Here is a 15,178-nt window from a genome sequence, read left to right on the forward strand (position 1 = left end):
GTCTGTGATCAGTATTTAATCAATTCTAGGGTGAGAAGTCAGTCCTAGAATCAGGAGTCAATTCTGGAATTAGGGGTCCCAGGTTAGGGGTCAGTCTAATGGTCAGAAATCAGTCCTAGGGTCAGGGAAGTCAAGGGGTGCCCAGAGATGTGTGACAGGTTCCAGACATGTCCCTTGAAGGCCTTTCCTATCAGGCCCGGGGAGGCCTGGCTGGAGAGGCGGGCAGTGGCATTGGGCCACAGGCTAGCTCGAGGCCTAGCTCAGCAGGATGATGAAGACAATGAGCTGGAGCTGGAGCTGGAGGACGAGCCTAATGTGGAGCTTTCTGGTGTTGTGTTCAGCCACCTCAAGAGGTAACTTGTACCCACTGCACACCTGCTCCCACACCCACCAGTGTGTCAACCTCACACGCTTATTATACATGTAGGCCCGTGCTCATCCACACTCAGAATCACATGATCCCAAGGTGTGGGTGAGGAGTGGATATCCTGGGGCCAAGGGTCACTTATCCTAGACATACCCCCTGCCCCATTCACGCACACAGTTACACTGGCACACCTGGGGCTTCTGGAGCCCACTTAGGGGATGAAAGCTTGATGAGGGTAAGGAATTTTGTCTCTTTTGTTCACTGCAGTGTCCCAGGGCCTAGAATAGGGTTGGCACATAGTAGGTGTTCAACAAATCTCTGTTGAATGAATGAATGGTCTCAGGGCTCCAGGAATGAGTCAAATTCTGGGTATATGGTTGAGATGGATGCCAGACAGACTGAAAGGACTCAGAATCCAGCAGTTCAGAGGGAGAGGAGGTCTTATCTGTAGTGCTGAGCAAGAGTGTGTAGGAGGTCCGGGAGAGGAAGTGAAGTGAGAGCTGACCTTGTCCTTCCCACAGGCAGCCGAGCTCGGGCCCTGGCCAGAGGGGATCCTTTCCAGGTGTCCAGAGCTCGGGACTTCCAGGTACCGTTGTCCCTCTGGGCCTGAACCCTTGGGGAATACCACCCACTCTCCACACACTTGGGTTTCCCCCCTACTTTGGCAGGGATGGCTTCCTTTTCTCTTGCTCCTGCCCCCATCAGGTGGGGGTCACAGTGCTCGAGGCCCAGAAGCTGGTAGGAGTCAACATTAACCCCTATGTGGCAGTGCGTGTTGGGGACCGCCACGCAGCGCGGGACTAACTGCCCCTTCTACAACGAGGTGCGTGCGACTAAGGAAGAGTGGGGCCTGAGAGAACCGGTGCGACCCAGGATTTACCCTGTCTGCGGAGGGGGTTGTGGCCTAGGTGGAACTGAGCAAGTGCCTGAGGTTAAGAGGGGCTCCGTGAGGGAAAGGGTGCCAAGGGGCGCCAGGACGGGGAGGGGGGCGTTCTCTTTGCAAGAGGCAGCGGCCAGCTGGCGTAAACCCTTCACATATACTTTCTCTCACCTCTCTTGTTACCCCACTTCAACCTAGTACTTCTTGTTCGAATTTCATGAGACCCGGCTTCACCTCCAAGACTTGCTGCTGGAGATCACGGTGAAGCGGGTAGGAATAAGAGGTATCCGCCAGAGAAAGGGGGATGCCGAAGTTCCAGAACTAACCCCACCTTCCCCCAGGCTTTCCATTCGCAGACCCTCCCCTTCATGGCCTCCCAGATAGGCACCTTCAGGATGTTCTTGGGCATTATCTTCGACCAGCCAGGTACCGAACCCTCCCCTCCTTTAGACTCATCTGCACCGACAGGGGAAATTGACCCTCTGGGCCCTGATCCCTAGATACTAACTTCGGAGACAGAAGCCTCTTCCTCAGGCTGACCTCCAGGCACTCCCGCTCCTCCTTACCGAGTCGGACATGAACCCGGGTCAGCGCAGCCCCACGACTGCCCCGTGCAGCCCGCGGGTCTCCCCTGACCCGTGGCTCGCCCCTCCGCCCCCAGATGACCACTTCTACCAGAAATGGGCTCCGCGGCACGATCCCCGGGACACCCGTGCCGGGACCAAAGGCTTCGTCAAGGTCACTTTGTCCGTGCGGGCGCGCGGGGACCTGCCCCCTCCGCTGTCAGCCCCGGGCCCCGGGCACAGTTCGGACATCGAGAAGTGAGCTGGGGTGAGGGCGGGTGGGGAGGGGGAGGGGGGAAAGGAGGACCGGGCGTGGCCTCCGGGAGGCAGAGAGGGGGAGGGGCCGAGACGGCGGCACCCCCCGGCCTCAGCGTCCTGCCTCCGTAGAACCTGCTCCTGCCGCGCCGGGTGCCGGCCCAGAGGCCGTGGGCGCGGCTGCGCGTGCGCGTGGACCGCGCAGAGGGGCTGCGGGCGCTGCGCCCGGGGCTGCTGCGGAGTCCGGCCCGCGCCCTGCAGGACCAGCGCGTCCTCATGGACCCCTACGAGCGCGTGTCTTTCCTGGGGCAGCAGGTAAGTCCCTCCCGTCGGGCGCTGGTCCCGCGCTGACCCCTCTCCGCCGGCCTTCGCCGCGGCCCTCAGGGCGAGACGTCCGTGCGCGGCGAGGCGGCGGCGCCCCAGTGGAACGAGCCCCTGAGTTTCGTGGAGCTCTTCCCGCCGCCGACGCGCGGACTCGGTCTGCAGCTGAGGGACGACGCGCCCCTGGTCGATGCGGCCGTCGCCACGCGCGTGCTGGACCTGAGGCAGATCTCACACCCGGGCCGCGCGGGTGAGCGCATTTAGCCAGCGCCTACTGCCTCCGCCTGGCCCGGCCTGCCCTGGGTCCCGCGCCCGACGGCAAACGCCACCCCGGAGACCCCGCTCCGCTTAGAGTTCGCGCCACCCCCGGTAACCTGTGCTGCAAGCCGGCCCCTCCCTTCGGAGCCTCACCTGTTGCCCCCAGACTACAAACCCCGCTCTCGGGTTGCCGCTGGTGACAAAAGCCTTAGTACAGCTGCCTCACCAGTCACCACGCCAGCTGTGCTCTCCCTACAGAAGTACACGTACAGGAGCAATCCCAGTCACATACATCATCGGTTTACCCAGACCCTCAAGGGATCACCCGCGGCTCCGGCCCAATCGTGACTCCACCCCCACGGCGCTGGCGCTGGCTCCGGCCCCAGAGCCACAGCTCCTTTGTCCCTAGCGTCTTTGGGAGCTGGACTGGTTTAGAAGTGGCTCTCGGGTCTTGGTCCGTAGCTGTCGGTCCGCAGCTGTTCGCAGACTTCCCTCTCGGAGCCGCCAAGGCCCAATCCGACTCCCCGCCCCCTTGGATTTGCAGGAGATAAGGGTGTGCTGCATAGACTGACCTGGTACCCATCTGCCCCATGCTCCCCTCCAAAACGCTGTTCTTGTCCCCCACAGCGGGGTTTAACCCCACCTTCGCCCGGCATGGGTGCCTCTCTGTGGATCTCCCCCCAGCGGGGGGCTCCGGGGTGGTCTTCAAAGTCTCAATGAAGGCCTTGGCCAAGGCATTTGGTTCCGTGGCCTCCTGCTGGTGGCCGTGTCCGTGGAAGTGTCCGAAGGGAGAGCTGAACCTGAGCCTCCCCAGGCCCCACAGGGACCCAGATTGTCCCGGCTCATGAAAAAGAAGAAAGCCATCTGGGGGCCAGACCCCAGCGGGGATCCCACAGCACCTGGATGCCAGCTCCAGTGGAGATGGTCCTGAGATTCCTAGTGCCATGGAGGTGGAGGTGGAGGAGTTGCTGCCTCTGCCAGAGGTCTGGGCTGGGGTTTAGCAAAGCCAGAGGGTCACTCTCAGCTCTGGGGTGTGTAACTGGCCCCCAGGCATTTAACGCAGGAAGTGGAGTCTGAATTTGGGGGTCTGGATAAAGTGTGTGTATACATGTGCTCTTGTGAATATACATATGTGGGGAGGGGGCTGACCAGTCAGCGGATACTTGTAGTGACCTATCTAGGCCTTGGTTGCCATATCTTTCGGTGGGCATTGTGGCCAAGCAAAGTCCAGGGCGCAACGTGGGTAGGTGGGGGCTGATTGCAGACTGACCCTCCTTCCTCAGAATGCCCTGGCGCCCTTGCAAGATTTCCTGCTCTTTGGTGTGCTTTTCGAGGCCACCATGATTGACCCTGCCTTGGCCTCCCAGCCCATCAGCTTCGAGATCTCCATTGGCGTGTGGCCTAGCTGGACCCCTGAGGGTCACGGGTTTGAGGATGGTGACTCTTGTTCCGGACTTAGGCCCCTGGAAGGGACAGTTGGCCCTCAGTAAGGGGTGGGTTCTGAATTTTTTTGAGGCAGAGGAGGTGTGAAGGAGGGGTCAGCCCCTCAGCCTGGTGCCCTCTGACCCTTGCTGCTCTGGCAGGCCGCGCAGGCCGCAGGGAGGAGCAACTGGGCCGAGGGTCCAGGGCCGGGGAGGGAGCGGAGGGCGTGGAAGCACAGCCTCTGCTGGAGCCGGACGTGGGAGTCAGGCCAGTGGAGGAGGAGGAGCTAGGGACCTCTGCCCACCGGCCTGAGCCCATGGACGGCAACGGGTGAGTGTTCCTGGTGGCTGGAAGGAGGGCGTTGGGAGGTCCCTAGCGGCCCACGACTGCCCCTCGCCCCCTCTGCTCTCCTCTGCCCCGCGCAGGCCCTACTTGTGCGTGCCCCTGCGTCACCGCAAGCCGTGCGTGTGCGTGTGCGTGTGGAGCCGCCGGGAGGATCACACGGGGCGCCCGCAGAGCACTAACTGCGTGCGGAAAGTGGCCGAGAGGCTGGTGAGGGCGAGGCGGGCGCCCACAGGGAGAGGCCGGCACGTAGGGGTGTCGGGAAGACGGCGGCCTTTGAAGGGAGCTCTGGGGCGAGGCTAATAGGTAGAGCACGGGGGAGCCAGCACCTCGCAGGTGCAAGGCTGGAGAGCCAAAGAGGACAGCTCTGGGCGAACTGAGGCCAGAAATTGTGGGAAGACAGGGCTTCAGGGCTGCTACACCCAGGAAGGGGCCGGGCGAAGGACGTGGGTAAAGCTACTGGGGGTCCAGCCCCCCAGACGTGGAGCCAGCAGAGAGCTAGAAAAAAGGAACCACGAACAGGGTGAGGCTAAAGAAGCAAAGGGCCCAGAGGTGCGGCCGTGAGTGGGCCGGGCTTGCGGGGGTGGGGTGGGGTGGTGTTCTAAAAGAGGTGGGACTCGTGACTCTGACCCTCGGCCCTGTTGCACGCAGGACCAGGGACTGCAGGAGGTTGAGATTCTGCAGCGCAGGCCGGGGCCTGGCGCCTACGCACGGCTGAAACAGGCGCTGGAAGAGCTGGTAGCGGGGAGCAGGTGAGCTGGGGGCCTCCGCCTCAGTGCGGCGGGTCACCGCGCCAAATACCAGGGTCAGGGAGGCTCGCGGTGGCTGTTTGGAGCCAAGGGCGGCTGGAAGCTGCGTTTGCTCAGCACTTTTACAGAAGAATGAGAAGGAGATGATTATCTATATCAAGGGAACTTGATGGAAATTATTGGGGGTTAGGCCACTGCCCTCCAGTAGGCTCCCTTTCTCCCTCTCCTAGAGACCTAAGCTCCCTTACCTGCCCTCCCCTCAGAATCTCCCTTGCTTCTTTTCTCCACACTTGTTCCAGCTACTGACTTCCCCTCCTTCTTCATGGAGAAAATAGGAGCCTCGTCTTCCTCCATGCAGTCTACCGCCTTGCCAGCTCTGCATCCATCTGCTCACTCTCCCTCCTGCTACAGCAGAGGAAGGGTCCCTGCTCCCATAGCCATGGCTGTGATCTTGATTTCATCTCTCACCTACTGGAGGAATTAGCTCTGCAGTTGTCCACTTTCTCTCCTGCAGCATCAACTGGTCCCTAGTTACCAGGTCATTACTGTAACCACATGTACTTGTTCTAGTGACTTCCATCTTTGACCTTCACTGCCCTGAATTCTATAACCTGCTCCAGGTACTTGAGTGTTTTTCTGATCCTCTTCTCAAAAGGTTTATTAATCCATTTATTCAATAAATATTTATGGCACTTACCATGCCAGACACTGTTTTAGGTACAGGAATAACAGTGAAAAAGCATTCTTGCCGACAAAAAATCCTGAAATTTATATTCTGGTGGGGGATAGGGTGGGAGTTGGATGCAAACAGATAAGAAACATGTAAACAGCAAGGAAGACATATAAGAATTATGATAAGGATAGTGTTAGGGAGAAAACAAAGCTAGGAAATATTAGAAGTGTTGCAATTTTAGAAAGGGTGGCGAGGAGAGGCCATTGTGAAGTTGACATGAAGAAACTGAAGGCGCAAGCTGTATCTGTAAGGGTGTTCCAGGCAGAAGGGATAGCATGAGCAAAGGCACTGTGGTGAAACATGCCGGGTGTGTTTGAGGAGAAGGAAGGGAACAATGTGACTGCAGCAGAGTGAGCAGAGTAGATGAGGCTGCAGGGTGTGGGGGGCGGGGGGAAGGAAGATGATGGTGGGGAGAGGCATGTGGAAGCCTCATTGGCCATTATAATGACCTTGGCTTCTCTGAGTTAGATCAGGAGCCACTGACGGTTTTGAAAAGAGAAGGGATATGCTCTAACTTATCCTTAAAAAGGGTCGGTGGCAGAGGGATGATATAAGAGAGGAAGCAAAGAGATTACTAAAGAGGGCATTGTGATAATCCAGGTGACCAATAATGATGAATCTAGGGTGGTTGCAGTGGACATAAAGTGACATGAATGGATTCAAGAGTAATTTGAACTTTGGAGGGGACACCTCAGGACTTGTGAATGGAAAGTATAGGGGATGAGGAAAATGTGCAGAGTCATGAATGACTCTCAAGATCTTGGCTTGCACAACTATATAGATGGTGCTATTTACTGAGTGATGGAAAACAAGAGGGAGAAAGTCTGATGGGAACAAAGGGAATATCAGAAGCTCATTTTGGGGTATGTTAACTTTGAGATGTCTATTAGACTTAGAAGCAGACATGTCTGCTAGGCAGCTAGCTGTATGAGTTGAGTTCTGGGGAGACTTTTCAACACATAGATGGAACTGGATAAGATTACCTAGGGAGCAGAGAAAAAAGAAATCTGAGGACCTGGAGAGCTCCAGCATGCAGAGGTAGGGTGAAAGGAGGACTCAGTCAAGGGCCTGGTTGTAGGTGGGTTGTAGGTGGACACTTTTCTGCTCTCAGTGTCAGTGGACGCAGTTGACCCCACCCTCCTCTTGAAAGACTCTGCTGTTGGCTTCCATGCCCCTGGTTTTCCTTCTGCTTCCCTTGCCATTCCTTCTCTTTTGCTGGCTCCCTCTCTCTTCTTGTACTGTACATATTGCAAATGTTTGTGTGATTATGTCCCAGGGCTTCACTGTATCTTTTCTCTGTCTACATTCTCTACATCTCCCAAAGAGTAACCACCCTTAATCCAATTTAATTCCTTGCTTGATTTTCTATACAGTGCGATTACACTGTTTCTATTTTCACTATACTAAAATTATTTTATTATTGAAATTATTCTTCGGCAAGGAAATTTCAATGAAAGATTTGTCTATATCATATTTCACTATTTATAGCTTTGGCCAGTGTGGTTTTCTTTTGTGGCTATTATTTCTATCAGATCCAATTTCTGTGAATCCAGTCTTACGGTTCTAAATCTTACCAAGAAGATTTGACTGAGGGCGTCTGGGTGGCTCAGTTGGTTAAGCTACTGCCTTCGGCTCAGGTCATGATCCTGGAGTCCCAGGATCAAGTCCCACATTGGGCTCCCTGCTCAGCGGGGGGTCGGCTTCTCCCTCTGACCCTCTTCCCTCTCGTGCTCTCTGTCTCTCATTCTCTCTCTCTCAAATAAATAAATAAAATCTTTAAAAAAAAAAAGGTAAGATTTGACTCAAGATTTATTTTGTTCATTATTTCTACCAATGGAAGTCTTGGGAGCAAAGAGCATTAGTAAGCTAAAAGTGTAAGCTCTGGGAGCAGTATTAGGTGAAAAATCCTTGGAGTTATTTATTTTATATATTTTTGAAAATTTCCATAATAAAAACTTAAGAAATCATCATGGGGGGCACCTGAGTGGCTCAGTTGGTTAAGCGGCTGCCTTCAGCTCAGGTCATGATCCCAGGGTCCTGGGATCGAGCCCCGCATCGGGCTCCCTGCTCGGCGGAGAGCCTGCTTCTCCCTCTCCCTCTGTTTGCCACTCTGCCTACTTGTGCTCTCTCTATCTCTGTTAAATAAATAAATAAAAATCTTCATTAAAAAAAAAAAAAAGAAATCATCATGGGTCATAAAGGGCCCAAAATATTATGTCTCAAAAATCATTTGGGGTGCCTGGGTGGCTCAGTCCATTAAGTGTCTGCCTTTGGCTCAGGTCATGATCCCGGGGTCCTGGGATCGAGCCCCATATTGGGTTCCCTGCTCCACAGGGAGTCAGTTTCTCCCTTTCCCTCTGCCCCTCCCCTCTACTTGTGCTCTCTCCCTCTCAAATAAATAAATAAAATCTTTAAAAAAATCATTTTACTTTACCCAGGAAATATTTTTTCAGTATCGATTAGGTGCCAGGGCCTGAGGGTACAGTGGTAATCAGAATGAAGTCCCTGCCCTAGGGACTTTCTATTACCTTTTATTTGGAGAGACAAATAAAGCAGACTATGAGGATAGAGAAAGTGGCCGGGGCTGTTTAGATGGGATGATCAGGAATGGTCTGAGAGGAGGTAACATTTGAGGAGAGGCCTGAATGGAGACAGGAAGTGAGCCATGCAAAGATCCAGGGGCTAAACATTCTAGCAGAGGGAGCAGCTAATACAAAGGCCTGGAGGTGGTGATGGGCTGGTGTATTCCTGGAGGAGCAGAACAGCCTGTGTGACCGTTGGGTTGTGCATGAGGGGAGAGTAGTATTTGATGAGGACAGGGAGGTCAAGGGAGCCTGATTATGTAGGGCCTTTTGAAGAATTCCGTTGTTTACTCTGAGATGAGAAACCTCTGGAGAGGAGTGAAATAGTCTGGAAAAGTGTTGACATGATCACATCTGGATGCTGTATTGAGACTATTCGGGTGTGGCGGGCGGGGGGGAAGAGTGGACAGCAGACATGGGAAGAACAGCTAGGAGGCTGTTGCAGTAGTCCTAGGTGGGAAATGATGGTGGCTTGGACTCAGGCAGTGCTAGGAAAGGAGAAAAGTGGTCAGATGCTGAACATATTTTGAAGGTAGAGCCTAAATAATATGCCAGTGGATTGATGTGGAATGTGAGTGAAAGAAAGCAGTGAAGGGTTTCTCTGAAGTTTTGAAGTAAAACAGGGTTTTTGGGGGGTGGGGGGTAATTGGAAATCGTGCACTTGGTTTGAGCTACCACTGGTCAATTTGGGGACTGTCAGGCACAGCCCATCTGAGCCTTTAGTGTGCGTTGGAATCCGCCAGGGAATAAGCATGCAGGTTCTAGCAGCAGGTCTGGGGTGGGGCTGGTGCTGTGTTTCTAACTAGGTGGTTGTAATGCTGTTGGTCCTGGGCCAGCCTTGAGTAGCCAGGCAGTAGATAGTTACATACTAGTGCATTCTGGGGCTCCAAGGGGAGGCTGGCCTCTGAATTGGGGAGTGGTCCACATACAGAAGCCATGGTTGGCTTAGGAACGTGAGAGAGAGGGGCTGTGAGGAAGTCTGCGGGTGGGAGGCCTGCTCTGAGGGAGGTGGCCCCCAAGGGTCCACGTTCCCTCCTTTGACTCCCACCTGCCATGCCTGCCCCTGCTCACTGCAAACAGTTCTGCCACGGTGCTGAGCGCAGGACAATGACCTGGCCCAACGCCCTGGATCGCTGCCGAGGGAAACTGCTGGTGCATAGCCTGGTATGGTCTGGGGAAGGGGGACCTGGGGCACCTAGCTGGGGCCCTCCACTCATGTTTTCTTCATGCCCTTCCAGAACCTGTTGGCAAAGCAAGGACTGAGGCTTCTACGGGGTCTGAGACAGGGCAATGTGCAAGAGAAGGTGGCACTGGCCAAGAAGCTCTTGGCAAAACTGTGCTTCCTGGCCCAGGAGGTAACACCGGGCCACCATTTCCCTACCCTGAATACCCTGGTGGTGATGGTTGCCCAACAGTGATTGATGCACAACAATTACTACTGAACTGTACACTTAAAAATGGTTGCAGTGGTAAATTTTATGCTACCCATATTTTATCACACACACACACACAAAGAAGTCAGGTTGGACTTTGAGGTTGCCTGTGGGGCATCCAGGGGAGAGATGTCTAGGAGGCAGATGGCCACATGGATCTGGGGTTTAAGGGTCTGTGTCAGGGCTATGTTGGGTATTTTGTCCATCTGTCCAGTGGAAGCTGTGGGAGCAGGTGGTCTCAGCTCTCTCCATGACCCCGTTCTCTGCCCGCAGCCCCAGCCACCCCTCCCAGATGTGCTGGTCTGGATGCTCAGTGGGCGGCGCCTCGTGGCCTGGGCCCAGATCCCTGCCCAGGATGTGCTGTTCTCTGTGGTTGAGGAGGAACGGGGCCGGGACTGTGGGAAGATCCAGAGTCTACTGCTCACAGTGAGGGGGTGTGGGTTGCTGGAGACTGGAGTGGGGTGAGGCTCTGAGGGTAGAAGTGAGGGGCACAGGGTAGAGGCCTGTGGTTCCCAACAAGGGGTCCCCAAAGTCTTTTTTTAGTGAAAAAACTTTATTTAAAATTTTTTTCAATTAAAAGAACTTTTTTTAAAGTTAAAAAATGTTTTATTTTAATTTTTAAAAGTATACCTTTTCAGTTATCCCAAAAGCCAAAAGAGGTTGTACCTTTACCTAGGTCCACTTTGATGTGAGACAAACACCAAGTTTTTTTTTTCTTTTTTAAAGATTTTATTTATTTATTTGAGAGAGAGAGAATGAGAGAGAGTACATAAGAGGGGTTAGGGTCAGAGGGAGAAGCAGACTCCCTGCCGAGCAGGGAGCCCGATGCGGGGCTCGATCCCGGGACTCCAGGATCATGACCTGAGCCGAAGGCAGTCGCTTAACCAACTGAGCCACCCAGGCGCCCAACAAACACCAAGTTTTGAGAGCTCTGGGCCTACACTGGCCGTTTGGCTGCCTGGGCTCCGACAGACGGGCAGGTAGTGAAGATGGGAGAGTGACTAGTCAGTTCCTTATAAGTACAGCTGGTTTGGGGCAAAATGTTTCTAATTGAGGTGTCCCTGGAATAGATGCCAACAGGGGTCCCTAGTGCTGAGGAGCTGTGACGACTGTTGGGGTAGGGGACAGGAATCTAAATGTGTTGGGACGGAGGGGACCAAGGAGGTAAGTGTGGGGTGTGGGAGTGCACAGTTTGGGGGTGTGGGGTTTGGTATAGGAAGTGACGGTGTTGGGGCAGGAAGACTAGGGAATGGGAGTGTTCAGGGTAATGGGGTACTGGATGGAGGGCAGGAAGTGGGATGAAAGGGTAGGGTACAGGGAGTACTCGTTGGATTTGGCATCGGGGAATGATCTATCGGTACAGAGAGTATGGGCATGGCCTGGGGGAGCAGGGGCTGGTCTAGCTGGGGTAATAAGAGGCAGATGCTAACATGCCACCTCCCTGCAATAGGCACCCGGGGCAGCTCCTGGTGAGGTCTGTGCCAAGCTGGAGCTCTTTCTGTGGCTGGGGCTGGGTAAGCAAGCCAAGGCTGCACCTCAGAGCTCCCCCGGGACCTGCTGCCCGAGCCCCCCGAGGGGCTGCCACAGCACCTGTACCAGGATGGTGAGTATAGGGCCCAGCTCGATATTTGCCCGAGGTGCGAGGCTAGATGCCCAGCTGGGGGCAGGGGGGAGGGGTCTGGGGTCAGGGACTCCAGTGGTCCCCTGAGCAAACATCTTTGTCTTTTCCCCACCCTACTTCAGCTACTTCCAGCTCCGAGCTCACTTGTACCAGGCCCGAGGGGTGTTGGCAGCAGATGACAGTCGGCTTTCAGACCCCTTTGCTCGAGTCCTCATCTCTACCCAGTGCCAGACCACACGGGTGAGGGCTGAACTGGGATGTGGGTTGGGGGGGCTCCGGGAGACAATGTGGGGTACAGGCTGAGCATTTCCTCAGGCCCTAAGTCTCTCTTCCTGCCCTGGATTTTCAGGACAGGATACTGGTTTGGACTGCCCTGATTTAGGGGGTCGTATAAAACTGGAGGGCCTTCAGGGTGAGGAATTGTTTTCTGGGGTTGACTGTAGGACTAGCCCCGAGGGCGGCAGATTACAGTTAGGGGGACCAGGCTGGGAGGGCAGGCTCTAACCCCAGTCTGAAGGGCACTCTCATCTTTATCACACTCTCCCTCCTTTTGTGATAAACAGCTGCTTAAAGTATTACTTCAGGGCAAGAATGCTCACCTGGGATGTATGTTGGGAGATTCTTTGGATGCCTGCCTTTGACTCCCTCTCTGCATGGCCCCCAAGGTCCTGGAGCAGACGCTGAGCCCCCTGTGGGATGAGCTCTTGGTATTTGATCAGTTGATCATAGACGGGAGGAGGGAGCATCTGCAGGAGGAGCCTCCATTAGTGCTCGTCAATGTCTTTGACCACAATAAGTTTGTGAGTGTGGCCTGGGCCCCACCTGCGTTTCCACCCCTGAGCGCCCCCACTCCTCATCTTGATGCCCCCCTCCCCTGGCTCCTGAGTGTCTTCTACTTTTGTCTTCACTGCCCTGCTCTCCACAGGGCCCCCCTGTGTTCCTGGGCAGGTCACTGGCTGCCCCAAGGGTAAAGCTGATGGAGGACCCTTACCAACGCCCTGAGCTGCAGTTCTTCCCCCTAAGGAAGGGGCCCATGGCAGCCGGAGAGCTCATCACCACCTTTGAACTCATTGAACTGGACTACAGCGGCCGGCTCGAGGTCAAAGTACCCTGGCTTAGCCGGCACAGGCTGGGGAACTCCTCTTGTTATTCTGGTCCAGCTCCAGAGATTATGGAACATATCCTGGGGTTACCCCTCCAAGTACTTTGCCCCTAGAGAATGCAGGCTGCAAATCTGTCCTGGGGTCACCTCACTGGACCTCCTGACTTCAGGGAACATTAGAAGCAGACACACTGTAGGTTCACCTTGCCAGGTTTCCAGCCCTAGAGACCCGAGACTGTAGGTGGATCCTCGTGCCTCAGATGCCCACCCTCCCTTCCTGTACCTGGCTGTTTCCTGGGATGCTCCCTTCCTGCCCATCCAGCCTTGCCCAGTTCCTCTGGATTGAGATTTCACTGGCAGCTCTCAATGTCCCCTCCCTGAGCCCAGATCTCCCTCCTTTGGCCTGCTTCCTCCTTGATCTCTGATCTCTTGCCCCCTGCAGCCCTCAGTGCTAAGTGATGTAGAGCCCCGGGACCTGACACCACTGGTTGAGGACCTGTCTGGACACCTGTCCCTGCCACCTGATGTGCGTCCAGTGCTCAGGGAGTTCCGTGTTGAGGTATTGCTGGGCACACTCACATTCCCCCCCCACCCCCGCCACACGCACATCTGGGTGCCCTCTGTCAGATGCAGGCTGCTGAATTTCTCACTTCCTGACCCCAGGTGCTGTTCTGGGGTCTGAGAGGCCTTGGCCGTGTGCATCTGTTTGAGGTGGAGCAGCCCCAGGTTGTGCTGGAGGTGGCTGGGCGACGTGTGGAGTCAGAGGTCCTGGCCAGTTACCATGAGAACCCCAATTTCACTGAACTCGTCAGGCATCTGACCGTGGTGAGGACGTGGGCTGGGAGCAGGAAATGCTGGACTAAGAAGTGAAAGGGCAGTGGGATGGTGAATTCCCAGCCAGTTATCTTAATCAAGGGATCAACAAACTTTCTATAAAAAGCTAGATAGTAAATATTTTAGGCCATACAGTCGCTGTTGCAATTACTCACCTCTGACTTAGTAGCATGAAAACAGACACAGACAGCAAGTAAGTGAATAAGTATGACTGTGTTCCAATAAAACTTTATTTACAAAAACAGGCAGTGGGCCAGATTTGGCTTGCAGGCTATAGTTTGCTAATCTCTGGATTAATCCATGAACTGGTGGTGCTCTCTTGGCTCTGTTGAATGAGTGGGTTAGGTAAGTGTCATGAAGTATAAGTCAAAAGGAATCTATCTAGTCTCTGAGACACCAGGGGCTAAGAAGAAAAATTCATGCTTTGTGTATTTTGTAATTCTTGTAGTGTGGACTTTGGACTCAAATTCTGACAATGCCGCATCGGACTTGTCAGATCACTTGTCTTAGTTGAGTCTTAGTGTTGTTCGTTCGTTTGTTTGTTTGTTTAAAGGAGTAACAGGTACAAAAGAAAGAAAGATTGAAGGTGATACACCAAATGCCTTCTTACAGGAGTGCTATGAGGAGCCAGTGAGGGAAAGGATCTTGGTGAAAGGGTTTGTAAACTGAAGAGTGCTGTGCCTGGGGGACAGGGACAAAGTGTTGTCCAGACTGCAATGGGGTAAAACCCCACAAGAACAAACAAACAAAGAACAAAAACAACAAAAATCTTAACAGTTTCTTGACTCTGTTTCACATGCAGGAGTTTTCAGTTTGAAAACTTGATTGTGCTTGTAAGCGGGTGAAGCTGAAAGCAGTTTGCTCACTGAACTTCTAGGGAGTGTTTCATTTCCCATCTCGTCATGCAAAGGGAGGAATATCCCTCTCTCCGTTTGTGCACTTGAAAAGAATGCCTGAGCATTCTTCGTTGTTGGGTAGAGTGCTCTACGGATGTCAGGTCAAGCTGGGTTGATAACATTATGTAAGCCTTAAAGAAAGCCTTCCTGGGGATTTTCTGACTAGTTCCGTCCATTGTTGAGAATATGCTATTGAAATCTCCAACTATTATTGTTAAATTGTTTTCCCTCCCTTTAATTTTGTTGCAGTTTACTTCTTATATTTTGAGGTTCTGTTGTTAGGTGCATATATGCTTACAATTGTTATAACTTCCTATGAATTGATGTTTATCATTATAAAATGTCCCTTTTTGCCTCTAGTAAATTTTGTGTCTTAAAAGTCTATTTTGCCTGATAGTATAGCCACTCCAGCTCGCTATGGTTACTGTTTGCATCACGTATCTTTCCTCATTCTTTTCCTTTCAACCTATATTATGTGTCTTTCTAAAGAGTGTCTCTTAGACATTAGGTGCATCTTTTTTTTAAAGATTTATTTATTTGAGAGAGAGAAAGCGTGGCAGGCAGAGGGAGAGAGAGAATCTCAGGCAGACTCAGCACTGAGCATGGAGTCTGATGTTGGGCTTGATCCCACGACCCTGAGATCATGACCTGAGCCGAAATGAAATCAAGAGTCAGACACTTAACTGGCTGAGCTACCCAGGTGTTCCAGTAGTTGCATCTTTTTTTTTTTTTCTTAAAGATTTTATTTATTTATTTGAGAGAGAGAGAATAAGAGACAGAGAGCAGGAGAGGGAGGAGGGTCAGAGGGAGAAGCAGACTC

General features: G+C 53.4%; 2 protein-coding genes across 2 annotated transcripts in view; one reads left to right on the top strand and one right to left on the bottom strand.

Annotated features, from left to right (window-relative positions):
- ERGIC3 (ERGIC and golgi 3) overlaps positions 1–15,178 on the bottom strand; it is a 115,089-nt gene that overhangs the window by 71,703 nt on the left and 28,208 nt on the right. The window lies entirely within an intron of this gene.
- The window catches only part of LOC102742165 (fer-1-like protein 4), a 15,820-nt gene continuing 11,877 nt past the window's right edge, over positions 11,236–15,178 (top strand). Inside the window, 6 exon segments of the mRNA XM_081832273.1 lie at positions 11,236–11,508; positions 11,649–11,766; positions 12,192–12,326; positions 12,452–12,625; positions 13,071–13,187; positions 13,292–13,461. Coding sequence (XP_081688399.1) covers positions 11,336–11,508; positions 11,649–11,766; positions 12,192–12,326; positions 12,452–12,625; positions 13,071–13,187; positions 13,292–13,461 — 887 coding nt within the window. The 5' untranslated portion in view covers positions 11,236–11,335.

The sequence above is a fragment of the Leptonychotes weddellii genome, chromosome 10 (assembly GCF_054177405.1).
Source record: "Leptonychotes weddellii isolate Sample4059 chromosome 10, ASM5417740v2, whole genome shotgun sequence".
Classification (NCBI taxonomy): Eukaryota; Metazoa; Chordata; class Mammalia; order Carnivora; family Phocidae; genus Leptonychotes; species Leptonychotes weddellii.